Source organism: Echinops telfairi, unplaced genomic scaffold (genome assembly GCF_000313985.2).
Source record: "Echinops telfairi isolate 266 unplaced genomic scaffold, ASM31398v2 ScPeMD7_5805;HRSCAF=6673, whole genome shotgun sequence".
Classification (NCBI taxonomy): Eukaryota; Metazoa; Chordata; class Mammalia; order Afrosoricida; family Tenrecidae; genus Echinops; species Echinops telfairi.
Window position 1 is genome coordinate 3,039,545 of NW_022109704.1, and position 27,412 is coordinate 3,066,956.

At 48.5% G+C, this 27,412-nt stretch overlaps 3 protein-coding genes and 1 long non-coding RNA gene across 14 annotated transcripts; 2 read left to right on the forward strand and 2 right to left on the reverse strand.

Moving 5' to 3' along the window:
* Positions 1–1,398: 1,398 nt before the first annotated feature.
* On the reverse strand, positions 1,399–9,200 carry CUNH1orf54 (chromosome unknown C1orf54 homolog). The gene is made up of 6 exons (XM_045295697.1): positions 9,052–9,200; positions 7,728–7,811; positions 6,369–6,427; positions 4,795–4,935; positions 2,331–2,432; positions 1,399–1,474 (listed from the first exon to the last, which is right to left on the reverse strand). The coding sequence occupies exons 1-5, from the start codon at positions 9,095–9,097 to the stop codon at positions 2,334–2,336; spliced, it is 429 nt and encodes a 142-aa protein (XP_045151632.1). The 5' UTR covers positions 9,098–9,200; the 3' UTR covers positions 1,399–1,474; positions 2,331–2,333.
* Positions 9,201–12,515: 3,315 nt separating this feature from the next.
* On the forward strand, positions 12,516–16,010 carry APH1A (aph-1 homolog A, gamma-secretase subunit). The gene is made up of 7 exons (XM_004716581.3): positions 12,516–12,807; positions 13,334–13,504; positions 13,661–13,734; positions 13,959–14,081; positions 14,230–14,357; positions 14,775–14,898; positions 15,234–16,010. Exons 1-7 carry the CDS (start codon positions 12,695–12,697, stop codon positions 15,296–15,298), a joined length of 798 nt encoding a protein of 265 aa, XP_004716638.1. The 5' UTR covers positions 12,516–12,694; the 3' UTR covers positions 15,299–16,010.
* Positions 16,011–16,349: 339 nt separating this feature from the next.
* CA14 (carbonic anhydrase 14) lies at positions 16,350–22,868 on the reverse strand. Of its 11 annotated transcripts, none has more exons than XM_045295650.1 (13): positions 22,452–22,862; positions 22,115–22,205; positions 20,560–20,580; positions 19,669–19,732; positions 19,221–19,400; positions 18,749–18,886; positions 18,447–18,542; positions 18,244–18,310; positions 17,906–18,063; positions 17,690–17,807; positions 17,093–17,116; positions 16,901–16,985; positions 16,350–16,779 (listed from the first exon to the last, which is right to left on the reverse strand). In XM_045295650.1, the coding sequence occupies exons 5-13, from the start codon at positions 19,392–19,394 to the stop codon at positions 16,713–16,715; spliced, it is 927 nt and encodes a 308-aa protein (XP_045151585.1). In that variant the 5' UTR covers positions 19,395–19,400; positions 19,669–19,732; positions 20,560–20,580; positions 22,115–22,205; positions 22,452–22,862; the 3' UTR covers positions 16,350–16,712. The 11 variants fall into 11 exon arrangements, with proteins under 11 accessions (XP_045151585.1, XP_045151584.1, XP_045151579.1 ...); XM_045295649.1 differs by having other exon boundaries at positions 20,385–20,580; XM_045295644.1 differs by having other exon boundaries at positions 19,669–20,580; positions 22,452–22,868.
* LOC123522328 lies at positions 20,820–22,296 on the forward strand. The gene is made up of 2 exons (XR_006680597.1): positions 20,820–20,909; positions 22,091–22,296. It is a non-coding gene; the product is annotated as an uncharacterized LOC123522328 (long non-coding RNA).
* Positions 22,869–27,412: the final 4,544 nt, after the last annotated feature.

Here is a 27,412-nt window from a genome sequence, read left to right on the forward strand (position 1 = left end):
AGGGTTTTTAAAGGGGTGGTGAGGAATGTATGGCAATTATGGCAATCAGCTTATGGGGTCTGGGAACTCCTGAGAATTGCTTGTGGACTCCTCCTGGCTTTCTTTGAACCCAGAACATCTGGTTTCACTGGTTATCTTATCTGGTGGTTATCTTATCTGGCGCCAGGTGCTGCTGCTCACCATTGGGATGTGCAGGGAAGCACGTACAGGGCCTGGACCTGCTTCAGTTTAGTCCAAATGGGGGCTGCCTAGTTAGGACCTGGCCCAAACACTATTCAGATAATTTAGGTAAGTACCTTATTTATTTATTTCATAAATACATAAATTTTCTTGAATTTAGCAGACAGTAATCATATTATTTATATTTTATAGTGGCGGCAAAAAGTCTAGCGCCAGACTTGAAAGTGACACCTACAACTTACATTATGGCAAATTCAGAGAAAAAATTATACAAGTTAGTATTGTTATTATTTAGAAAGAAATATAGGATTAAAATTAAAATAATTTTTAAAATATAGTTACTTTATAACAATCAAATTAATTTAATTTATAAACTAACAATAAAATATGTTCATGTAATTATGTACCTACTTACTGTGTTTTTAAGCAATGTGTATATAATAATTTATAATATAATTAAAAAAATTTTTTTTAGATTTTTAACATAATGAGTAAGAAAAGAGGATGCAAATTCAATGATGATCCAAGAAGTGAATTTCCTTTTCTTAAAAAAACCAAAAGTGATTACATGGTAAAATGTGAGAAATGTAATGGTGGCTTTTCTATTTTGCATGGCGGGAAGAATAATATTTCAAAGCACTTGGAGATACAGAAACATAAAAGATATTTAAATACTGCTGCATCTTCCTCCAAAATACAGCAATTTTTTTGGAAAACAACTTATGGAGATGAAGAAAATTAATTAGCATTAGCAGAAGGACTTATGTCTTTTCATGCTATTAATCACAATCATTCCTTCGATACATGACCTTTTAAACAACAGAAATCTACTAAAAAAATTCACTCAAATGAAAATATGCCAAAGAATAAAATAATAGTATACATAATTTTAATGTATTATATTTGTAAATTGTACTTATGTTGAAATTTAAAAAAAATTTGCAATACTATTTTTGCATTCTGTGGAAATTTTTGTTGCTCCATATAGACCAAATTTTTAATCAAGAACCTCCTCCCCCTCTCCCCGCCCCCCGCCCCTCCCCCCACCCGGTCAATGGTGTCCCGCTTTACCAATGTTAAAATCTGGTCACCTTAATCATACTGGCTTCAGGCTGTATGGTGAATTAGTCTGTAACTCCCTTCTATCTACCCTTCCCACCCCCAATTCTTGATGCTGTCCAGTAGTGCAGCTTTAGAAAAGACTCATGAAAGGGGATCTCCAGATTATTAATTTATTCTTTATTTTATCTTCTCCAAAATTCCCATCCCAAGAGTTGTAGCAGACTTCTCTTTCCTAAAGAGCAAAGAAGGGGGGAGGGGTGTGTTGAGAGAGGCAAGATCAGAGGATCCACGAAGTCCCACTTGTGCTCCATGCCCCCACCACATTCTGAGCTAGTGGTATCTTTGCAAAGATGTGGTGTCCCCTCCCCTTCTTACTTCTCTTCATAACCCCCCACCCCCAGCTATTGAAAATCCCAACTTAAATTCCTTTCCTGTACACAGTTTTTTCCTCTCTTTCTTTTCCTCACATTCTCTTCCTTGCAGCGGAGAACCACCAGCCCCTGAGCCTCTGAACTTTTGCTTCCAGACTTGGCCTTGTAGTCGTGCCCTGCCCATTTTGTTCTGGCACCAGCTATGCCTTAAGCCGGGGCCAGGCTGGAAACAGTGCTAGTTCCTCAAGGCAGACTGGAACTCTGGAGAAGTTTCTTCTTCATTCTTTCTGCTTCTGATCTACTGATCTAAGAAGACTTAAAGGTCTCCCAGCTGGGAGAAATTAGTGACTTTGTGTCTTTTTTTCAACATCTTCTAAACCAGTGGTTCTCAACCTTCCTAATGCCGTGACCCTTTAATACAGTTCCTCATGTTGTGGTGACGCCCCCCCCTCCAACCATAAAATTATTTTTGTTGCTATTGTATAACTGCAATTTTGCTACTGTTATAAATTAGGCGATCCCTGTGAAAGGGTTGTTCAACCCCCAAGGGGGTTGAGACCCACAGGTTGAGAACCGCTGTCTTAAACAGTGATCTTCCTACTTCTGTAAGGGTAGACAAAATGGTTTTCTAGCTGTGATCCCTCTTGCGAGCGATCTGACTGGAAACACTGGCCTGATGGACTGGTACAAATGATGTCACAGTGGCGACACGCTCACCTTCTAAATGAAATACATTCCCCACTGAATGAAGGCCCAGGACAAGATGAGGGGGACAGGGCTCTGCAGGCTGGACACAGAATCATTCAGATCTCGACTGTGCTGAAATACAGAGATTGTTCCACAACAAGTCAGTGTCATCCTCCTTGTCCCCACCCCAGAAAGGATACCCGCATTCTGTACCCCCCACTCTGTTTCCTTGTTTTAGGGACAGAGTCATCCTGCCTTTCCAGCCACCCCTCATGACACAGGTGCCCTAATTCAATGACACCTACCGTGTCCATACGTGTATGTCACTATGCTAGGTGCTATGCAAAACAAAAACCATGGAGTTTATGTGACCCATGTGTTGCTGCAGAGTAGAAGGGGTCTGTAAGATTTGGGTTTATTTTTACTAGAATCTTTCAAGAACCAAATTGCCAGGCCTTTCTTTCAAGGTGCTGCAGGATGAGTTTGAGCCATTGACCTGTGTGTTAGCAGCTGAAAGTGAACCATTTGCACCTTGCCAGGCGCTGTAGGAGAACTATGAGTTGGATATAGGGTGTAGAACTATGAGTTGCTGTAGTAGAGCTAATAAAATGAGTAAGACATGTTCCTTGTCCTCCAGGAGTTTGCAGTCTAAAGGAAGACTACTTGATACTTTAAAAGATTTTCACCTGTTGGTGATTTTCAACTTTCTATCTTACTAGCTCCTCCATCTGCATTCAAGGCCCTGCCCGCTTACCTGTTGTTCTCTTCTTGCATGGATAGACCTCTCAAATTGGTATTTACTTAGCCTCTCTTTCCACACAATCTACTCTTTCTTTAACTCCACAAAGATGTAGGTTTTGTTCCAACCACTCAATTCAAATGGCTTTCTTTGGGGCTGTACTATACAATTTAAAAATATAAAGTTAGAGATCTGCCTCTGTCTCTAATGAATCCTCTTTATTTTCTTGGTTGATTGCTCTGCCTCCTCCTAATTACAAGCACAATCATTGGCTTTCTGATTTTCTGTGTGTCCTGGCTCTACTGAGCTCAACTACTTTCATAACTTTGACTTTGCACTTAGGACTCTTGCCCTGACCTGATTCAGCAACCTTTAGAACATACTCACAGAGCTGTCACCATAAATTCAGCTGGGCTAATACCAATTGAATAGCCTCCCTTCTAAACTCTGGCCTCTCATCATTCCATTTTGTTGAATCATTTCCCAAATATCTAAGCTAAAAAACCTATGCTCTTTTAACTCTCTCCTCATTTATCCATATGAAATGATTGCCGAGACAGGCATTGTCTTCAAAATATTCCTTACTCATCTCCTTTGCCTTAACAAATTGTTTCTGGGATCACGCAAATCTCATGCATCCCACTCCACTCCACTCCTTCCTGCATACAACCAGCCACATAACCAGTTGTCCTAAAATACTGCTGCACTATGTCATTGTCATACTGAAGAACTCCCTTGGCACCCAGTTTTTCTGAGACACAGTCTAAGCTTCAGTCTGCTATGGTTTGGTTCTAACTTGTTTGATGTGATATCACCAAGTAACTGCTGTTGTTTTTAGTTGCCATGACTCACAAAGAGCCCATCTGCGCAGAATAAAAGTACCCCAGGGTGAGGACCTTCCAGCAGCAGGTGACCAGGACTGTCTTGGGGTGCCTTTGGGTGAATTTGAACCACCACCTCTTGGGTGGTAGTTGAGTACTTATCCATCAGGCCACCCAGGAACTCTTAGGTAAATATGAGGAATTCTGTAGATTTTATTATTGATTTTTTTCAATGCTTCCTTCAATATGCCTTCATACCCCACCCACTAGACATACCATGCGTCTTCTAGCCACTAGCCTTCTATTAGGCTCTCTCACTATTACAATAACCATTCTTCCTCCTGATGGCTTTAACTCTTTCATAGCTTTCTACCAGTTAAAAACTTACCTACTCTTTGATGTGTATCATACGCACAAATTGACTCACAAAAGCCTACCAGACAACTGTAGCCTATATTGATCTCTTTCTGTCCACTGCCTAAAATACTTGTTTACGTCATATACTCTCAAAGGTATATGTCATTTAGCATTGTTACATACCTTTTCATTTTGTTATAAATGTTTCATGTATGTAGACTTGAGTTTTAGAAAGTCCTTGAGGACAATAATAACATCATAGATGTATTTTTCATAATCACTAATATCCTCAGCAGTCTTAGGCATCCATTACATACCCAGCCAATACTGTTGAACTGAAAAGTAACTACATCAAATTTCCTGGCGTTCTGTATTCAGGGTTAGTCCTAAATCTCCATGAAATACACGGTGGCCAAGTTGAGGTGAACCCCTGCATTGCAGTACTTGTTTGGTTTCCCCATCCACTGACGCCTGGTGTTCCAGCCCTCCCTCAGCTCCACATTATCAAACTTGGATCTATCTAGGGTAAGAGACGTCTCCATCAGTATCCCTTACCCCTCCACCCCAGTTCACTCACTGGCTTCATCGTCGGTGGCTTCATCGTCGGTGGCCTCATCGTGGCAGGCTTCATCGTGGCAGGCTTGTGGTGGCCTGTGTGTTCTGTCTGAAGATGAGTGGTAGGTTCTCCTGCTTGTGTTCTTTCCTTATTCAAACGGTTCTGCCCTCGGTGAGATTGGAAAACAGTGTTAGCGTCTCCTCTATCAGCCTGATCAATACTCAATCCAAAGTTTCCCTAAAGACTCAAGACTTCTCCCTGTGCTATGCGTGCATGGATCATGTCCCCGTCCTATTCTCCAAATCCAGTCAGGATTGGCCCTCCTCTCCCTGTCTTAGCAAACCTACTTGGGTCTGGCTTCCTTCTCCTCAGTGGTGCTCAACAAGTCTTTCCTGGGTCTACTGCCTGGTTTTACTTCTTCAAACGTAGTTCTAGTATACTTTAACATTGCCCATGGTTTGTTGTTGTTTTTACTGTGTTAAATATAAACGAAGAATTAATGGCTATTTTGCCAGGTGTAAATTTCTTAAGTCAATCAAAATGGCCATTAGTATCAGGTATAAACCTTGATAGAACAAGAGAAAAATTTCAAAATGTGCTAACTATAAAAGCTTTCTAAAACAAAAACTTGATAATTAAAATTTTTTTCTGATTAAACAGTTCTTCTTGATATGTTTAAACAATTGACTTGTATGATATGTGGGCTATGTCCCAATAAAATTGTTTTAAAAAAATGCTTCTGACTCACCATACCAGACTCTATCAATTCTCCTCAGACAAGTCTAACTATAAAGCCAATGAGAGAAATACTTCTGCTTTGTAAGACATCCCCTTCTTTAATTAAAAGCATGTATGAAGGCCTATCAAGAGACAAGAATAGACATCCATACGCCCAAGGGAATGCAGATGCTGTGTGAGGATCACCTAGAAGCACTGAACGTGAAGGAACCCAGGAACACCCATGACTCCAGCCTGCTAAGACCCTGGTTTGGACTTTTAGCCTCTGAAACTGAGAAAATAAATATTTGTTTTTTAAATCTACGCGCTTGTAGTATTTGTGTGACAACAACATGAAGTAACTAAGAAAACACTAGTAAACTCGATGGATGAGATTGAGAAATGAATAAACAAATCAGGCAAAATACTATCAGCAAAATAAAAATTCCAATTATAGGGGGGAGCGGGGAAGGAGGGGGAAAAATGAGCTGACACCAAGGGCTCAAGTGGAAAGCGGGTGTTGTGAGAATGATGAAGTCAACATATGTACTAATGTGCTGGACACGTGATGTATGCATGGATTTTAATGAGTTGTATGAGCCCCTAATAAAATGATTATTTAATTAAATTTTTTTTTCCAATTATAACTTCCCTAGTGGACTCCCCCTACATTTTCCCTAAAGGAGCATTTTGTCTCTGGATGAGGCTCCCTTTTGAAAATAGTTTCAAGAAAAAGAAAAAGAAAAAAAGAAAATCGTTTCTTGCCTCAATAAATAGTATTATTTTATTTGACATAGTCATCAAATTCTTCTGTTGACCACTGTTTTCTAGCTTGACCCTCTGCACACAGACTCTCAGATGGACGGAGGGTCACTCACCAGCTTGTCCTCTTCCTCAAACATGGAGTAATCAATGGTGAAGTTTACGGGAAAGTCATCTGTAAAGCAGAAGCCAATCAGCAGTCAATGAGGCGACAGGTAGCTCCGCATTCAGCAATGAGTGAAGGAAGACCTCACTTAGAAAACTTTAACTCCTTCAAGTTGTAAAACGCATTACTCACACACTGCCATTGATGTGGCTCTTACCTAGGGTTCCTGAGGCTGCAGATCTTTATGAGAGCAGACAGCCTCAACTTTCTCCTGCTGAGCAGCTAGCGGGTTTGAACCACCAACCTTGTGGCTAGCAGTTCAATGCTTACCTGACAGCACTACTTAGTATACTCATATGATTAAAATCTAACTTTAAAGTCAAAGCTGTTTTTGAGTATCTGTTTATATCTTTTATCTGGTATCTCACTGTGAGGGGAGGTCAGCTTACAGACATCCTCCCTGGAGGCAGACTGCTGTCTCCCCACACCACAGGGGTGGGCCTGCTCCCTGTGGCTGGGCACATTGGACTGGTTCCTTTAGGAGGAGTTCACACCCAACTGATAATGGTCTCTATCAGTTGAGCTAGGGAACAAGTCAAACAGGCTCTGTGACATCCAAAGTGAGGCTGCCATCTTGTATCTAGGATCCACCCATCTTGCCGCATGTATACCCCCAATCCCTCCTCCTCCTATTACGTGTATGTCCCTAGACTACCTCTCATTACTGTGTAACCTATAGTGCAACCCCTTCCTGTGACATATGACTTTACCTGGAATTAGTGGGCTTGCACGTCCCTAAAAGGTATATAGGCCTGGACTAGCAATAGAGCTTACTGTCACTGGTCTCTCCCCTCTTCCCCCTCTCCTCTCCCATCCTCCTTCCCTTGTTCCCTTGCCCTCCTTTCCTTCCCCTCCTTCCCTTCCCCCTCTCTCCACGTGGGTCACCAAGCTGGGCTAGGTGAGCAATGCTACCATGTAATGTGTCTGACTGCATTATTGTAATATCTCTTCTATCGTTCATACTCTCGATGACTTTAATATTTATATATCTCAACCGTACAATAGTGCTTACTGAACCCGGTGGTAGTGGTGGGGGGCTGGCTCCCCCCAAAACAATACTACATCTTACATAACTTAGAAACCTGAAATTTTTCAAATTGTTGCAAGCATTTTCCAAAAAGTTGGACAATACCTTGATATTTGAACATTGACTTAGAAAATAGCATTATGAATCTTGATAAGCTAGACTCGTGGCCAAAGATCTCTCTGACCCAGTGCTTCATTAGAAAAGCAAAGGACACCAGCTCAGAGCCAGGGATTCCATAAGGCTCTAAGGCTCTAGAGAAGGCTCCTTTCAGCCTGTACTCACCATAATTGGGGGTGACAGTGTAATCATAGATCACCTGATAATACTCATCCTCTTCCAGTATATCGCCATCCTCATACTCTTGTCCTATGGGGACAAGAGCTAGTGGTCAAAGGGCTTCTGGAACGTGTTAGCACTAAAAGGACCCAAGGACTATCGGTTCCCTTTGTCTGCTTCCCCTCTGAGAGCCATGATGTTCTCCCTCTGCCTCTGTACCTCTAAGCCCTCCCAGACTCCTACGCTCCAGCTTCATTTCTGTGAGGAGGCCTGTTACTCTCTGTCCTCAATCCAGGAGCTCCCAGATCAGAACATAGGCCCTTTCACATATTATAAGCCTACAGATGGAACTCAGCCTTAACAAGGGTACTAGGAAACAGAGCGAGACCAGAGATGACAAACTCTACACTTCTGAGCCAGTATGCTCCAGACCGTATTGTCTGTATAGGTGAGAAATCTTGTTTTATCAGTGTCTCACAAACAAAGCATATAAGCATAAACACCACCTTGGGCTTTGGGAGGTATGGAGTGTAGTTCTAGCTTTACTGTGAACTTGCAAAACCCCTGTTTTCTTCAAATGAGTCAGCTGCGCTGGATGCTCCAACTCTATTAGTTTTTCTTCCTCCCAGAACTGAAAATATGTGGCGTTGGAATGAGTGACTCCAGAACTCTAGGCCTCCTGCTAAACACTTCCCTAAAACTCTTGCAATGTTCCCCTTCCAGCTCCAAGCTAATGACACGGAGCACGGAGGAAAAGGAAACGGGACAGTGCACCTGGCAGAGGGAGGAACAAAGAAGGGAAGGGGACAGCTCCTCTTGGGACTGCACTGAAGACCGACCGTCCGTCCTCCACTGCCCTCATGGCCACCCCCTTTCTATGTTTTCATAAACACAGAATACAAGGTTTCCCTCCAATTCTCTGGGAAAGGAGAGTCTTTCTTGGAAAATTTTCTGAAAGGAGATCCGCTGGCTTCCTCCAGTAGTTTCTGGCTACCCAGCCTCAAAGACTGCACCTCTTTCCTTCGCCCTCAACTGGAGTCCCCATTCACTTATTTAACTCCGTGGTGTGGGAGAGCTGAGTAGAACCTTCCTAGGAACACGTCTGCGGCTCCGTGTCTCCCCAGCCTTTTCTCTGACCAGACTCTGCTTTTTCTCATTTTCTACCTTTCAGACCTGCCCTCTCTCCCCTGCTCCCCACTGAACCCCACAGGGAGGGGTCCAGCAGAGAGGCGAGAGCATTGCCCCCTCTCCCCAGAGGGCTGCAGCCATCTCCCCTCCCACCAGCGGCGTAGAAGATCTGATGGTAAATTCAGGGAGACAGTGGACTTACCCAGGACCAGTGGCACGGCCAGGATGGCTACAAAGAGGACATCCATTCTCGACCCTGCGCTACCGCTCTGAACTTAAAAGAAGGAAATCACAGTTTTTCCCACCAAACTTACTCCGCCCCCCCATCCAAGCAGGGAGGGAGCTACAGCAACGCTTCTCTCAGGGGACAGAACTCTCCGCCCACTTGCCGGCTGACTTGATCTCCTGTCACTACCGGTCCCTGGTGAGAACTGCCAACCCCTGGATGATCGCCAGCCACGACTCCCACAACCACTGCAAACCGCTCTCCCAAAGAGGTTGCCTCTTTTCTCTCCCTCTGCCTCCCTCCTGGTCCTCACAGAAATTCACTCTTCCTCCTGCGGTCTTAAAGGAGCCTTGGTGGTGCTGCGGGCTAAACGTTGGATTGCTAACTGCAAGGCTAACCCACCAGCGGCTCCGTGAGGGAAGAGGGGGCTATCGCCGCCCTAAAGATTTACAATCAACTCAATGACAGTGGTTGGTTGGTTGGTTTTCCCTCCCTAATCCTCATTGAAGGAGCCCTGGTGAAGGAGTCTAATGGTGACGCTTGGGCTACGATTCAAAAGGTCAGTAGTTCTAAACCACTAGCCACTCAGTAGGAGCAAGACAGGTATTTCTACTCTTGTAAAGAGTTACAGTCTCAGGTACTCACAGGGGCAGTTCTACCTGATCTGATAGGGTCGCTATGACTCAGCATCGATTTGGCAGCAGGGCGTTTGGGTTTTAGTTTGGTTGTGTAGGGGTTAAGCATTGGGCTGCTAACCGCAAAGCCAGCTGTTGGAAATCACCAGCCAGCTTCGTGGGAGAGAGACAAAGCTTTCTCTTCCTGTAGAGCAGTGGTTCTCAACCTTCCTTATGCCACAAACCTTTCATACAGTTCATGTGGTGAGGACCCCCAAGCATAAAATTATTTTTGTTGCTACTTCGTCACTGTAATGTTGCTACTGTATGAATCATCATGTAAATATCTGATATGCAGGATATATTCTCATTGTGACAAAGTGAACATAAAGCATAGTGATGAAGCACAAAACAATATATAATTATATATTGTGAAATATTTATTTCTAGTGACAAATAAATTAAATTTTGTCTTGAAGCATGATATAGCATGGGTAACAGTCTTCACACCAGGTACTCATATGTGGATATATCTGCATGTGGGCGGACTGCCTGGAGATGGATAGAGGAGTGGTGTCTCTCTTTGGAAATATGTATTTTCCAATCGTCTTAGACAACCCTTGTGAAAGGATTGTTTGACCTCCAAAGGGGTCGCGACCCACAGGTTGAGAACCGCTGCTGTAAAGGGTTACAGTCTCCGAAACCCACAGGGACAGTTCGACCCTGTCCTATAGGGTGACTGGGAATCAGAAATGAAGTTTTGGCAGTGAGTTGGGGTTTGGGTTATTCCTCATTTACCATCAGCATCCAGAGTTGCCCTTCTCTCTCAGGCTTTGTCCATCTTTCATCATAGTTGAAATCTTCGGAGGCAGGGGTGAGTGTTTTTCTAGACTGAAAAGCATCTGCTCTGTCTCTGGCTGCAAGAGTGGAAGCACCTGATGTATAGCTTCTGATGAAACAATCTCTTAGCCAGAGCCAGTTATTTTCTCTCTGTTAAGTACCTACCTCATCTCACCTCATTGTCAACTTCCTGCACAGGCCCGGCCCCCCCCCACCCCCCACCACCACTCCAGGGAGGAAGCCCAGAGTCTCTCTCCCTGTTGCAGGTGCCAAGCTGCTCACTTTCAGTCACCTGATTCATTCATTCCAGCCTTATGGGTAGAGTTCACCTTATTCTGCCCTCTGCTTTTATGTGTCCAAGTTCCATTCAGTTCAACAACGTTTATTAATGTACGAGGAAACCTGTTTGGGCTACTCAGAATTCACAAGCAATGGGGACAAGAAAATAATTGTTGTTTTTGTTTTCTTAAACGGGCATTAATAAGTATTTATAGGATCATTATGAGTTGGCATCAACTTGATGACAGCGAGTTTGTTTCACTCTTTTTTTGGTATCTACCCAGAATCTACTACAAACCAGACACTATGCAAGTTTTCCCCCAGTTAGCCACAAACAAGACTGCTGTCTTGGGTCAGAAGATGACATGGCAATTGCATAAAGGAAAGATGAGTTGTCCCATCCTTATCTCTTTGATCAACGCAGCCTGATAATGCCAGAAAAAGGACATATTTGGTGTCCTGAGCACTGGCCAGGATGCTGCCTTCTCTATTGGAGAAGTATTTTCATGGTAGCTTTCAGTGTTTATCTATACAATTGATCTGTTCATACAGTTCCTTTCTAAAATTTCCTAGGTGGGGAGGGGGAGAACTTGAAAATCAACACTTGAAAATATGTAGGTGTGTACACATGTATTAAGTCACAAATAACTTCACTCCCAGCCTCTCTCTTGGAAAATTTAAAATTCAGATGTCTGACAGCAAAAGCCTTTAAACCCCTCACTCTCCTGCCCCCACCCCTTGGTAAAGAGGTGAAAAGGGTGGAGAACCGGAGGAAGCTTGGTTTTCTTTGGACCCTTTCTATAGTTTTTCGGTAGTTTTCTTTCTTAAAAACAATATTTCGAATTCTCCCACTTTCCCATCCACAGACTCCTTCGCAGAAATACCATCTCTTAAGAACTCACCCAAATGGGGTTATCATACCCTCCTCTCCTAATGGAACCTCCTTTCACACGAATATGGGACCTCTCTTCCTAACCCCCTCCCCACCCTCCATCCTAGTCCGAGGAAAGACATCACTGTGGTCCATTTTCGGAAAATAAACAGAGGAAGCATGACAATCGAAATTTAACGGCCTGGGGATGTGTCCTTTCCCTTTAACGTCGTGTTCCCGAAGCGCTTTAACTCCCGATTCTCTGTGCACATCTTAGGACAGCCCTCCGGCTCTTGCTTTTCTCGGATGAAGGCCTCTTCAGCGGTGTACGACGTCCCTTGTTTCCTATGCTAAGCCGGTCCAAAGAGTTCCTACTTTTAAGTCTCAGCTTCATTCCTTCGGCAGCTGTAGCCCATTTCCTCTCATTCAAGTAAGAACAATACTCGTCCCTATCTCCCCGCACTCTCTATCCTGTACTGACTTTGTATTTGTCCCTTGGATTCAAACAGGATCTTCCTCTGTGCTGCCCTTCGCGAAGCTTTAGGTTTGCTACCACCCTTTTCCACAAAGTCGTTAAAGGAAACCGAGGCGGAGCCAAACCCAGGAATCTGTGCCCTGGCCCAGCCCAGTCGCGGCCCAACCCCCTTTCTGGGTGGTGACCACTCCCGGGACGGAGGTCGGGGACTCAGGCAGGCAGGGCACTACAACTCCCAGCAGGCTGTGCGGCCCCGCCCCGCCCCCGCCGCTTCACCATTGGTCTTCAAGGGGGATCGATGGGAGGTGGCCATGGGGCTGCGGCCCAGGGTTTGTCCTCAGCTCGGCTTCCGTAGAGGAAGTCGCGCGGACCTTCTTCGGGGGGTTCGGTGCCCCCTCCCCCTTTCCCGGGGTCTGGGGGTGACATTGCACCGCGCCCCTCGCGGGGTCGCGTCGCCACCCTGCACGGACTCCCAGCTGGAGCACCGTTCCCATTCGCCTCCCTGGGCCAGGTCTCCACCCCGCCGTCAGCTGCCCGACCATGGGGGCCGCAGTGTTTTTCGGATGCACTTTCGTCGCGTTCGGCCCGGCCTTTGCGCTGTTCCTGATTACAGTGGCTGGGGACCCACTTCGCGTCATCATCCTGGTCGCGGGGTGAGCGGGGCTCGGGGAGACGTGGGAGGACACCGAGGAGAGATCCGGAAGGGGCTGGGGAACTGAGGCGAGCCCGGGAGCCTGGGTTGGCGGAGAGAGACAAGTCGGAGGTGAAAGTTGGAAAGGGTTGGATCGGAGGTGTGGATGGTATGCCCTTTCTCGTAGTTGGTTTCCGACTTCCAGGGACAGCAAGGATTCTTCTGTATTCCTCCTGGCTACTCAGAGAAGGCCTGAGGCTAAGACTCCTGAGGGGTTTGTACTGACCTCTGCAGACTGAGTCAGATGACCTCAGGAGGATCCTCGACCGTTCCTATTGGGCGCGCACCGACTCTCATTTCGCTGAAGTCTTTAACCAATTTTTCATCCCGTCCCCTGTGTCTAGATGCGTCCTTACCCCATCTGGCCCTGTCTCCCTGCCCATCCGGAAGTCTAACTTCCACTTTTCATGCTTCAGCCTTGACTGACTCCCCTCCCTGATTTCTCTGGGGGCCCCTCCGATGCCCTGATTGCCCTTGTCTTTCCTCAGGGCATTTTTCTGGCTGGTCTCTCTGCTCTTGGCCTCTGTGGTCTGGTTCATCTTGGTCCATGTGACTGACCGGTCAGATGCCCGGCTCCAGTATGGTCTTCTGATTTTTGGTGCTGCAGTCTCTGTCCTTCTGCAGGAGGTGTTCCGGTTTGCTTACTACAAGCTGCTTAAGTAAGAGGATGGGGTGACCTGGCAGGGAGAGGGGCAGAGGATTGCATCATGGGAAGGGAACAGCCCCTGGGTGGTGGCTTGGAGGAGGAGGCCCTAAGGGAGGACATCAGCGGGAAAGGAGCACCTCAGCCCCCCCTCATATTTCCCTCACCCCAGGAAGGCAGATGAGGGGTTAGCATCACTGAGTGAGGACGGAAGATCACCCATCTCCATCCGCCAGATGGCCTATGGTGAGCCAAGGGAGAGGGACTGGAGGTGGGAGCTGGACACCCTTCTCCCCTTGGGAAGTCTCTAAACATCCACATGCCCTTGTTTTCCTTCACACTTGGCCTTCCAGGGGAGATGGCAGGAAGGAGAGCATGCAGGGGAGACTTGTGACTGGGGATGGGGAGGGGGCTGCTGGAAATCTGGCTGTAATGATCTGTGACATTGATGAGAACCTTCCTCCCCCCAGTGTCTGGGCTCTCCTTCGGTATCATCAGTGGTGTCTTCTCTGTTATCAATATTTTGGCCGATGCACTTGGGCCAGGTGTGGTTGGGATCCATGGAGACTCACCCTATTACTTCCTGACCTCAGGTGAGACCCACTTCCTCCCTTGCTGTCATATCCCAACCCTCCCTGGTCCTGATCTCACTTATTGTCCTTTCCTTGGAGGCTTCTTTGGCCCACAGTCTCTGGAGGCTGGGAAAAAATGGGAATATCTCATCCTTCTCCTTCCCTGCAGCCTTCCTGACAGCAGCCATCATCCTGCTGCATACCTTTTGGGGAGTTGTCTTCTTCGATGCCTGTGAGAAGAGACGGTACTGGGCTTTGGGCCTGGTGGTGGGGAGTCACCTACTGACATCGGGACTGGTGAGTTGGCCCTGAGTTAGGAAGAAACACATTTAATGGTGAATGCGATGGGGGAAATATACTCTCTCCTTAACATTTTAAAACTTACCTGGCAAGCAGGTAGGGAGGTATGTAAGTCTTTAAGGGATCTTTCATCTCAAAATCAGTTGTATAACCTGCTCTGGGGATTCTTTTGGGCCGGGGTGGTGGTGAATGAGTTGGTCCAGTAATGCAGATGATCCGGGTGGGGTGGGGGCAGGAGCAGGACTGGCAGAAACCTCTGCGGAAGCTGAACACCAGAAGTGTGTTCTGGAGAGAAGGACTAGGGGATTTGAGTGAGATCCTTGGGTAGGATTGGGTCAAAGGCACAAAGAGCTCCTGGGAATGAGGTGTGAGGAGGAGAGGGAGAATTGACTCTTTTCTCACTCTCATCCCCAGACATTCCTGAACCCATGGTATGAGGCCAGTCTGCTGCCCATCTACGCGGTCACTGTCTCCATGGGACTCTGGGCCTTCATCACAGCTGGAGGGTCCCTGCAAAGTATCCAGCGCAGCCTCTCGTGTAAGGACTGACTACCTGGACTGATCGCCCGCCAGATCACCCACCTGCCTGCCCACTGCCCATGACGGAGTCCTGCCCTAGCCCGGGTCCATTGCCCACCATTCTCTGTCTCCTCGTTGGTCTGTCCACTACCTTCAGGGTTTTGTTTTGTCCACTGGTGACTTTTAGTCTCTAGGTTTTACCAGGAGCAGGCTGGGTTTAGCCAGTCAGTGACTGGTGGGTTTGAATCTGCACTTATCCCCACTACTTGGGGACCCCTTTGTTGTCCAGGATTCCCCATGTGTCAGTGCTCTGCTCTCACCCTGCCCAAGACTCATCCCCCTTCCCCTCTGCAGGCCGCCGGCAGGAGGACAGTCGGGTGATGGTGTATTCTGCCCTGCGCATCCCACCCGAGGACTGAGGGAACCTGGGGGGGGACCCCTGGGCCTGGGGTGCCCTCTTGATCTCCTCGCCCCGTATTCCTCCATCTCCAGTTCTGGACAGTGCAGGTTGCCAAGAAGGGGATCTAGTTTAACCATTAAGATGAAACTGATAGAGGCTCAAGGGTTGAAGGGCTCTGAGTTTCCCAGTATCCTCTCCCCAGACTGGACATCTTGATCTTTTTCTCAGGTCTGAGGGGAACTATTTTTGGTGTGATAAAGACCCCAAACTGCCTTCTTTTATTTTGGGGGGCAGGGGGGAGGGAGGCCTATTGAAACTCTCCTCACCTCCTCGGGCTATGTTTTCCTTCCTGAGATTGCTCCTCTGGCTGGGCTTGTATCCATCCCCGTTTCCCAGGCCCTGGAGGGAAGGGAGTGCATGTTTGGGGTTGAGAACTGGTATTACTGGAACTAATGGTTTTCACCTCCTTGACCACCAGCGCCCCTCCTTTCCCCAAGGTGAAGTGGAGGGTGCTGGGTGAACTGGCCTACTCCAGAGCCGCCATGTAACTGCAAGAGTTGCTGCCATGACATCACAGGGAAGGAGGGCAGATTTTTTTCTAGTTTTTAATTGGGGTGGGCGAGGGGCGGAGGGAGGTTTTCTATAAACTATCATTTTTCTGCTGAGGGTGGCGTGTGCCATTCTTTTAATCAAAGTGATTGTGATTTTGACTAATAAAAAGGACTTTATAATTGTGGTGGGGATTTGACTTTTAAGCAGCGGAGGGGATAACATGTTAATTGAGATTTCTGCCCTCTCTGTGTCTTATCCAGCCTCCTTTATAAGCTGGCCAGCACTGATCCCTCTAGGCTTAGCTCCCCCTCAGGGGCAGAAATCTGGGCTGGTAATATAACACATCACAGACTTGGGACTGTTTTCCTCTAAGGGGATTTCCCCTTCCAGAACTGGGAGGAAAGGAGTGACTCACTCATGGTTGGTTTGTTGTCCTCTCCCCTCCCTGACACCCCCACCTCTTATCCTTTGCCCATCCTACCGTCCCAGAGATTAAGGAACTCTCCTGCTAGACATCAGGTCTGTCATTTTTATTTCCAAATATACTGCCAACACCCACCCACCCCAAACCAAACAATCCTAATTATAGAAAACCACCATCCTAAGAGGAGAGGCCCTGCAGTATCGGTGGGGACAGAAGTCAAAGGGTTTTGTTATTCCCCTACAACTAAGCAGTGTGCCTGCTGCACTGACAACATTTTGAGAGGGTGTCTTCTTCACTGACAGGGGCTGGGGCCATGCCTCTTGGTAGGAGTTGTCCCGAGCAAGGAGGGCCTTCTGCCTACTTCTGCCTATAGTATTGACGATCAGTCCCTTGCACCGGGCTTTAGAAGTTCCCTGATAGGCATCACAAGAAGACATCCTAGATGCTGAGAGGGAGTCTATGCCTCAGTGGCGGCACGTGCTGAAGTAAAGACCACACTCTTCTGGTTTCTCAGTCTCTTCTTCCTGAAAGGGAATGGTTCATGGAAATGACTATAGAGTTTTACGGAAGCAGATACGAGCTGCAAGAGGAGGATGCTGTTCAGTGGAAAATAAAGGATGGGGTAAATGGGAAGTAGGACCTCACCGAATCTTTCTAGCGATGAGATAAACAGCCAGCAAAAGGCAGAGACAGCCAACCAAGATTCCCACACCTAGACCCAGCATTTCACCTGGGAGGGAAAGATGGAAGGTGTCAGCAGATCCTTAACAGCCTTTGTCCCATGTGATGAACTTAACCCCCCTCTCTCCTCCCCTTAGCAGGGTAGGGCTGCCTTACCTGTAGTAAATTCAGCGGTGCCCTCTGGGAGGGAAGAAAACCTGGGTCAGTGAGACTGCAGGTCCCACCTAGCTGGGAGCAGCACACCACATCTGTGCGGAGAAAACCACTGGGCACCAGGGCGTGCACTTGTCCTGGAGACAACGCCCCTCTTAGCCCTTGTTTCCTTCCCAAGCCAAACTCACTGCCCTTCAGTCATGCCTACTTACTGTGACCCTGGACTATAGCTCCCTGGGAGTAGAGAGCCCAGTCTGTCTTCCATGGAGCAGCTAGACGTTTCAAACTGTTGTCCTTGCAGATTGCGGTCCAATGCGTCACCACTATGCCACGTGGGCTCCCTTTCCTTCCCAAACCAAGCTGTCATGAGTCAATGCTGACTCATAGAGACCCCCTATGGCTTCTGAGACTAACTTGTTCATAGGAGTAGAAGCCCAGTCTTTCTCCTTCGGAGCATTGAACTGCTGATCATGTAGATTACAGCTCAAAAACGTAACCGCTACATTGCACTTCCCAAGGACGTGTTTCATACCCTTCCCTGCCCCTCCTCTGCCAATTTCCCCCCACAATTTCTCATCTTTCCGAGCCCTCCGCAGTCACCTTGAATGAAAGAAGCCAAGACCTTTCGCTGGTTGAGTGGCTGGGGCGCTCTGTGGTTCTGCGCCAGGAGCTCTGAGGGATCCTCAGTAGAGAACAATGTCTCTTGAAGCTTTTTCAGCTAAGGAGCAGATCCGAACCATGGGATTAAGGGGCGTGGGAAAGGACGTCAGGTCACATACAGCTAGATCTCTGCTGCATCACCTCTCCACCACTCACCTGGTCCCTGGAAATCTGGACCCTTTGATTGAAGACTGTCCAGAGCACACTCTGGTAGCAAGGGGGCGTGGTAAGTGAGCCATTGTACCGGAAGAACTGCCCCATCTGTGGGGGAAGCAGCTCCCTCAGGTTGAAGGGAGGCACTGAGGTCTTCTGATCTGGAGAGAATAGGGCAGGCCTCGTCATCCTCTTAGTGGGCCCTCGCTGGCCTAGCCTGGGATCCCAGAAGCAAACCTCCCGGGATTCCAGCTTGCTCATCCCAGGCCTCTTAGGTCAGTTTTTGGATTTGTCCTAAAGTCAAATCTTATTTCCCTCCACTGTCGGTACCAGGGACTTACCTTTGTGCCTGATTTCATGCAAATGACTCAGAATGTGTTCATAAGCTGAATTCTTGGTCTCACCCACCTGGAAGTGGAGGCAAGGGGGAGTGTTTGGATGTCGGAAGACATCATGCAGAGAGTAAATGGGCAGACTTGACAGGTTAACATTGAGGGATGCTGAGGGGGTGGGGAGGCCTAGGGAAGGATTTGGGGCCACTGACCTCGATTAAGATGCCCAGGACAGCCAGGCCATGGGGTTTGTCAGCAGCCTCACTTAAGGTAGCATAGGAATCAGAATCATAATGTACAATGTGGAGCTGAGTGAGGGCAGAGGGTGATGAGTCAGTGATGTGTCCCAGTCCTTGACCTTAACCTCATCCACCCCCAGCACGCTCTGTCTGTCTCAATGAAGGTTGGTCTTCTCTCCCCGGTATGACTTATCTCAGTGTCCAGATTCTTCGCTTTCCTCAGATTGACCAGCCCTGTCACTCTGTCCCAGTCCAAGCTCTTTGGACCCTGGTACCTCTGCAGCTGTGGCTTCACTGTTGATCTGATGCTCTGACCCCCCTGGGGATCCTTGCTGACCCCAGTGCAAGTGGAGTTGGGCAGTCACATATCTTCGGGGAAATCCTTCCAGGTACAGGCTCGGGGGTAGAGAGAGCTGCACTGTGAGGAAACGAGAGCAACTTAGGGTGGGTGGAGGACCTCGGGCGACCATCATGTCTTGGCCTCCCTCCTTCAAAAGCATCCCATTCCTGATAGGCCAATGCTAGTACCCTGCTCCTCTCCCCGGTAGGGATCAAGTCAATGCTATGATACTATCTCACTCATAAAGCTTGCTTATAGACTTTGAATTTCCACCTTGGCTCTAGGAGCTGATCCCCATTTCTCATATCCCCAAAATCATGGATGAAACCTGAGAACTCAGAAGTTAGACCGCTGCTTTCGCCTAACTCCTAAGATTGAAAGTGGATCCTGCACCTGGGAGCTTTTACCTGTGTGGCCATTGTTGTGCAGATCCAGAGGTTCAGTACCAGGCTGCTCATATCCATGAGGCTGCAGAGCCGGCAGCTCGGGGTTAAAAGTCGCAGCGTCTGTCTGGATGTCGATGGGGGACTGGGCATTGCCTCCACACTCGGGGTAGGAGGCTGGCCAGTCGTCCTGACCATGTGGGCCTGGTGGGGGTTACCAAGGACATTGTCCTGTTCTTCAGCCACCTTTCTTGGCCACAGCCCCATCCCAAATTATATATCTCTGTGGAGGTAGAAATGCACTTCCCTCCTCCACCCATCAGGCCCAGACCCCAAATGTGCAAGGCTAGTGAGGTAGGAGTCGTTTCCCAAACCCTCCAGGCCCATGCTGTGGGCTATAGGTCCCCTCATTTACTCAAAGATGATTCCCCAACTCTGTGCATGAATGGGGAGTGGTAGCTCTTTCACTTACCTGTAGTTTAAGGATAAGAGAGCTGAATGAGGTGAGGAGGGGATGGATAGAAAGCCTGTGTGCCCTGAGAGTTGGGATTGGAGAGTAGGGGTGAGGAAACAGATCAAATAACATGATCCTTGAGAGACAGGGTCTCCTGGGGTCCCCTCCAAATGACCATGGGATTCAGATAGCCTGGCTTTCCATTATTCACTTCTTGCTCTCACACTGGGCCTCACCTTGGCTATGGAGTTGGATTGAGTCATTGATCAAAGGTTCAAAGGGCAAAGGAACTGAGCTCCACCTCCCCCAGGGTCACAAACAGCCTGCCAGCCACTTTTTTACCCCTGACCTCAAAGCTCTGTCCCAATTCAGTGTGCAGGTTTGGGGGTGTAATTGATTAGGAGAGAGAGAGCCAGGGGGGGAACCGGAAGCTCAGCTCAGGGTTCCTTTCCCCCTTCAGTTTCCTTTCTGTTCTGGCTCCCTCCTTCCCACATGGATCTGCTAGGGATCTAACTGGCTCTTCTGCCAAATCAGGAAGTGGGGTGTTTGATGGCTAGAACAAGGTCTAGGAACCTTATATGCAAAACACCTGCAGGGAGACGGGGAAAGAAAAGATTTAGGGTGAGAAGCTAAAGACTTCCATCCTCTCCCCACCCGAGACGATGTACGTCTTCCTGCATCTACACAGGTAAGAAGGTGCCAGAAGCCTAGTGGCCCAGGTAAGGGCTGCTAACCGACAAGTCTGAAGAGAGCCTGGAGAATGTGCTTCCAGAAGAATTTGACAGTCTTGGAAACACTGAGGGGGCGGTTCGCTTCTGTCCTATAGGGTTGCTATAATTCGATGGTTGTGGGAGGAGGCCCCATTGTGAAAGGGGCAGCGGGAGGAAGGACCCTGGAGTTCCGTCTCACCCTCATAGGTCCAGTGTTGACCTGCAATACAGAGTAGTTCGGTTTACAGACAGTGCAGCCAGTAGGCAGACCCCTGACCTCCATGGCCCCTCCCTCGGCCACTGCATGCAGCTCCACTTCCCTCTGGGATCCCTCACCTCCCCCCACTCTAGAACTGCCCAGGGAAGCCAGTGAAACCAGACACCTCAGTGGGAAGGTCCATCAGGGGCCTTTTAAAAATGGCCAGCCAAGCTGTGCTAGTGCTTGCTAAGTAGAGGAGGAGGAACGAACACAGAGAGAGCCCAGAACCTAAAATTAACTCAGGTCCAAGTGTCTCCAACCTGTGCCAAGCCAATCTAACCCATCAGAAGGTCAGTGTGGGGGCACAGGGTTTGGAGGAAAGGGACAAGGCTAGGGGAAAAGAAGTTCGGAGGTGGAGCGGGTACCAATGAGAATCTAGCGGGATTATTCATTTGCTTTGAAGCATATGAACAAGGGCAATGAGCTGTAAATGAACACTTCATCCTTTTCCCAGCAGCCCTAGAGGAAACTCCCTATCACTGAAGTAGGCTTCCTAGATTCCCAGAGTGTGAGGGAAGGGTGGGAGTCAGGGCAGGGTCTATCCTAGGTTGAGGGTGGTGGGTGGGCACAGGCAGGCAGGCTGGCAGGGACATGATGAAAGTGAAGCATTGTGTGTGGAAGAGAGAGCTGCCAGCTGTGTCACATGCCAGGCTCCGGAGCAGTCCTGTCCCTGGAGACTTGGGGTCTGCTGTCTTTCAGCCCCCACCCAGGGCCAAAGCACTTCAAAGGAGGCAATGGGAGGGCATCTTGTAGGTTTTCTCTGCAGTATTCACATTGCTACAAAATGGGTGAATAATCCCCATTCCATCCTCTCTCCCCCTCTGAGTCTTTGAAATTACACCCACTCCTCCCCTCAGATGTCCCAGAGCTCTACCCTGGTGGAGTCTGTTGATCCATCCCTGTTATAATAATTCTGAAAAACAGCCCAAGGGAAGGCAGGTGGCCTTTCATTGCCCCCCTCCCCCCAATGTGTGGAATGTCCTGAAAACTCAAATGCCCTGGTTTTACATAGGCTGACTACCTCCCCCTTCTTCTCTCACCAGAGTCCCAACAAACTGACTCCTCATCTCTTCCTGTCTTCCTGTTCTTCCCCCACCAAGTTCTTCCAATAAATTGAATTGCACACGTATTATGTGCTGGGCACTGCATTAGGGGCAGGAACACAAAAAGCCAACTGTAGGAATTCCCTGGGTACTTCTGAATTGCAATGGCCTATTTGCCCAAGAGTCCTCTTCTCCCCTGGGGGTTTCGGGAAGCCTTTGGTCGAGGTCCCAATAAATGTTGACTATTATTGTTGCCACTTCAGGGTGGAAGAACTGGGAAATCACTTGCTCCGTCAAATCTAGGAGGAATGTTTGGGCTGAGGTTTTCAATAGGGGATAAATTAGGCTGACGTTAGGCAGGATATGTAGGGTTGGGTTAGAATAAGATTCTAACCCTCTCTATGTCCCCTCCTCCCCTCCCCCACCAGGCCCTCTAGCCTTTCACTCCACACCTTGGATCTCTGCTGAGAGGAGGTCAGAAGTGACGGCCACAAAGGCGACCGGCCTGACTGGAGCACTAGGGAAAGATTTGCAGAGTACGACCTGGAAAACAGATCCCGACCCTTGTTTGCCACCGTAAACTAGTCCCAGGGCGAGATCTCTCTCATCCTCAATAAAAGCAAGGGTGAACAAAGACACAACCAGAGTCGTGGTCTCCTCCCCGCCCTCCTTTCTCCCACCCTTGAGCTGAGATGATTCCAGCCCCTGGACTCCCCTTTCAAACCTCCTGCCCGAATCAGACACGTAGGGCGACATATGGACATCAGCACAGACACCAGTGGTACCTACCGCCGTCTGCAGCGTGGATCCAAATCACCTCCAGCAGGACGGTGACGAACAGCATGTTCTCCCCAGAAGGGCCAGAGGGGACTGGGAGTTTGGGGACTGGAGGGTTAGGGTAGGCAGAGAGAAAGCAAGGGAGAGCGCAGGAAAGGAGTTCCCGGTGTGGTATCAATTTCCCTTTCTCTCTGGTCTGGGTGTCTCTCCAGGCTTCCCAGGCGGTTTGGGGGTCCGTGGGCTTCTGGGTCCCCAGGGGGGGGAAAAAAAACTTTTGCTGCCTCTCTCTCTGCCCTCCCTTTATCTCCCTCTGCAGTCCCTACTCCACTTGCTGGCCAGCGACTTCACAATTGCCTCCCGCTTTTAAGGTGGATCTGGAAGGGTGTACGTGAGGAGGGGGGGCTGCCCGGGCCGCGTCTGAGCAGCTCCTTAAATAGCCCATTAGGTATGCAGGATGGCCCAGCCAGCGGCCGAGGGAGCAGCGGGTTCCACGGGATCACTGGCCAGGGCTCAGGAGCCCAGCTGGAGCGAGCGCTTCCTCCCCTCGCAGTGCGCGCTGACCCAGCTCAGATGAGTGTTCCCTGAAGCCCGGGGGGAAGGGGGGTGCTGCTGGGGTGCCCTGCAACCCCCTTGAAAGAGCACCGGGCTCTTCTCTCCCCCTTGCCTGGCTTCTGGAAGGAGCAGCTTCCTAGGTGTACGGGGCAGAGGGTAGAGGGTCCGTTCCTAATCCCTGGTAGAATCTGAACTGTTTGAGATTTGGGAAATAAACGACGAGCTGCGGCCGGGCGGGGGGTGCCGGGGGAGGACCTAGGGTGCGGGTGAAGGGTCGAAGACTGAAACCTGGGTGGTGTAAAAATAAGGCATAGCAGTGAGGGGAAGCAAACTTGTGCAGAGCACTGTCTTTGCCCGCCGCCTGTCACCACCTCCTTCCCACGGCGAGGCCAGGCTCCACGTGCCTGCGTGGCCTGGAAGGGGGGGCGGTTTTGTTTGCTGAATAAAGCCCATTTGTGTGCCCAGCGGGGGAGGGGCCGCCGCGGCACCATGGAGAGACAGCGGCTCCAAATGCGCGTCCCAGACACCTCCCTCCCCGGGGAACCCAGATCTAGGACGGCTTTTGTCACAGGAGAGGACACTGACCCATAGCAGGGAGGCCGGGGCAGGGGCGCCAGCTAGGACACCTTAGAAGGAACCACTAAGCACCTTCCAAAAAAAAAGAAAAAAGGCGGACTGCAGAGAGAGAGAGGAGGCGAGGCAGAGGGAAGCAGGCGAGTAAACACGAAGTGGAGGTGAGAGAAGGGCCCAGGGGTCTTTTCTCCTAACAAAGGGCTGGGGCCAAGTCAGCAGGACGGGGTGAAACCTGCCCTCGAGGCTCCGTGGCTCAGGAATGTGCGCCAGTGTTTGTTACCCCACGGGACTGGAAATCCCGATCGGAATGTACATCCCAAATCCCTCCTCGGAGAGTGCAAAACCCACAGATAATTTCAAGCTAGACGCCGGAATCTTTCCACCTTTTTCTCCTCCACACCCTTCACCGGAGTCATCATCCAAGAAGGTGGACCCCACTGGGCGCCTTCTGCGCTCCTTGCTCCTGCCAAGGATTAATCAACGGCCCAAACAAAGGGCGCAGGGTCTCAATAGGAGCGCAGGGCAAATGGGCGGAATAATGCACGTGCTGGGTCATCAGCCCGCACAGGCCGGAACCCGCCTTGCCTCTCTCTCCGTCCCCTGTAACTCATCTGCCACTTTGTAGATGCAATTTCCTTAAAAAAAAAAAAAAATCTTCCATTCCCCTCCAAATTATTTTTTCCGCCTTCAAGTAAGTTTTATGAAAAAAAAAAAAAGTGTTATGTTTTGAACTCCCCCGCACCCACCCCGCAACCCACCTACCCATCTAAGGCTTTAAAAAGCTTAAAGTATAGAATCGTCTGGCTACAGAAGAATGGAAGAAAGACGGCGCTCAGAGACGCAGGGTAGCATAGCAGAGGCCTGGACCAAATGACCTTTGTCATTTGCCAGTGCTGGTTCGGAGGAGATTGCGCTTCCCCGGCAGGTAGGGTGTCTTGCCCGGCGCCACCTCCTGGCTCCTCTAGGAATTTAAAATGTATTTATTTATTTTGAATTTGGTTTTTCCATTATGAGCCCTGGTGGTGTAGTGGTTCCGAGTTGCTGCGATCGAAATGGTCGGCAGTTAGAAACTAGCAGCCCGGCAGGAGAAAGATTGGGCTTTCTACACCTGGGAACAGTTGCAATCCCAGAAACCCACCTACGAGTTATGAGTCGCCATGAGTCAACACTGACTCCGAGGCAGTGAGTTTGGTCTTTGTTTATTCCACCTGGGAAGTTCTACTGCTTGTGGGCTTTGGGATTTTGCATGCACAATTAATCATTGTTTCACAAAGATGTCTTAGCCCCATATCAGCACTCCCCCTGGACCCCTCCCCATCCTCTTGAGTGAACAGCCCCTCTTGGACATTCCTCCCCACCCACACCTAATGGACAAAAGCCCGGGTTTCTGGGCCCTGAGTTGCCCAGTAGACAAAGGGCAAGGAGGTGAGCATCTTCCTCTAGGCCCTCAACTTTATTATGATCATTTGAATTTATTGTAGTTATTCCGACTGTTGCTTCCCCACCATACTAATTTGGAGTAGCTGACAAGAGGATCCCAAGTGTTAAAAACAAAACAAAAACTTCTCATTGCTGCTCAAACTCCTGGAACCTTTCTTTCAAGTCCAACTTCTCCCTCTCTAGCTCACTGATCAACCCGGATTTGGCTGAAATACTAATAGAAGAATGCATTTTGCTGCCTTCTGGCGCCATCTGCTGTCTCTTCTGGGAATCCTTCAGGGAATCGAAGGCTCCCTGCTTGGTGGCATTGTGGTTTGTCCTGGTGGTGCCACTGGTTGCTCCTTGGACTGCTAATTAATAGGTCAGGGATTCGAATCTACCAGCTTGCTCTTGGGGGGTGAAAATGAGTTTACCTAAAGATTCACAGCCTAAAAAATATATATTTCCAGCCTCAGAAACCCTGTTCTGTGACAGTGAGTCTGAGTAGGTTAAGGGGTTTTAACCTTGATTTTTCCATTATAAACTTTGCTAGACAGGGTTCTCTCGAGAAACAAAACCAGGACACTTATGGTTTTATATATATTTGTATAGACAGAGATAGACTATATATGAAATAAACAGTTAATTAGTCTATAGAGCAGTACAGATGGCTCCGTGCAACTCACTTCCGTGAGACAGCTAATACACTGGCAGTCCTTCAAGTCTTGAGGACAGCCAGGTGCAAGTCAAGGAAGCAGACAGCTCAGTCCTCTGTAGAGCAATTCAGACAATCCGTCCACAGGCAGCAAACAGCAAGGTAAGGTCACCAACAGTCAGTCAGATGACAGGGCCCAACAGTCCCAAGCTCAAGCGATGTATACTCCAGTAGCGTGGTTGAAGCAGGTCTTGAAGGAACCTCAAACTACAGCGACACAGTCTATGGGTTAAGTGTCCCACAGGAAATGTAGCTCGCAAGTTGGCAAGTTGAGGCAGAGCACCAGCTAAGGCAGCTACACACTGGTCCGATCATCAAAGAGCAAGAGACAAGAAAGGTGAGGCTCGCGAGCCATTCATCTCTCCGCCTTTCAATTAATCCCACATGTGTTCATTGGCCAGGTTGGCACAATAAACCTACCTATCACATAAACCAAACTCACTGCCATTGAGTTGATTCCTATTCATAGCAACTCACAGAAACCCCAAATTTCTGAGACTGTAAGGTGGCTCTGTTTACACATTGGGCTGCTAACCACCACAAGGTCAGCAGTTCTAAACCACCAACTGCTCATCGGGTGAAGAAAGGCTTTCTACTCCTGTAAAGAGTTACAGGCTCAGAAACCCACAAGGGCCAATTCTACCCTGTCCCAATAGGTGGCTATGACTCAGAATCATTGGGAGTGAGCCAGCAGACCCTGATTCTGTTTCCTGTATAAGGAGATAACCTCATCTTTCTCCCTCGAGTGGTTGCTGGATTTGAATCGCCAACTGGAGCTGACCCTCCGAGGCCACCAGGGCTCTGTAAGACACTGGAGCTGAAACTACTAGGTGCTCTACATTTGAATGGTGGGCTATAAGCCAACGAGGAAGTGAGGCAGTTCAAAAGGAAACCAAAGGGTCACCCAGACGCTCATAGAGATGGCAACTCACTGCTGAGCACAGAGGAGCAAATAGTGACAGGATTAGGTAGAATTTGATTTCCTGGAAGAGCAAGCAACCTTTGGCCATGAAGCAACGTAGCTCACTGCCATCGCGTCGATTACAGCTCGTATCGACCCTATAGGATAGAGAGCTGTCCCTGTGGGCTCCTGAGACTGTAACTGTTGACAGGACTAGAGAGCCTTCGCTTTTCCCTGTGGGGAAACTGGTGTTTGGGGAACTGCCAACCTTGTGACTTGCAGTCCAATACATAACCATTACGCCACCAGGGTGCCTTATGAAGTAATTTTATTACCGTGTTTATTTTTTTAAATCATTTTATTGGGGGCTAGTACAACTCTTATCACAATCCATACATCCATCTATATGTCAAGCACATTTGTACATTTGTTGCCATCATCATTTTCAAAGCATTTTCAACTTGAGCCCTTGGTATCAGCTAATTTTTACCCCTCCCTCCCCCTTGATAATTTACAAATTCTTATTTTTTCATGTCTTACACTGACTGGTCTGCCTTCACCCACTTTTCTTTTTTCCGTCCATCATGGAAGGGGTTATATGTAGATCATTGTGATCGGTTCCCCCTTTGTCCCCCCACCTTTCCCTTACACTTCTAGTATGGCTACTCTCATTATTTATCCTGTCTTGAATTCCCTGTTTCCAGCTCTTATCTATACTAGTGTACATCCTCTGGTCTAGCCAGATTTGTAAGGTAGAATTGGGATCATGAGAGTGGGGGGAAGAGGCATTAAAGAACTAGAGGAAAGTTGTAT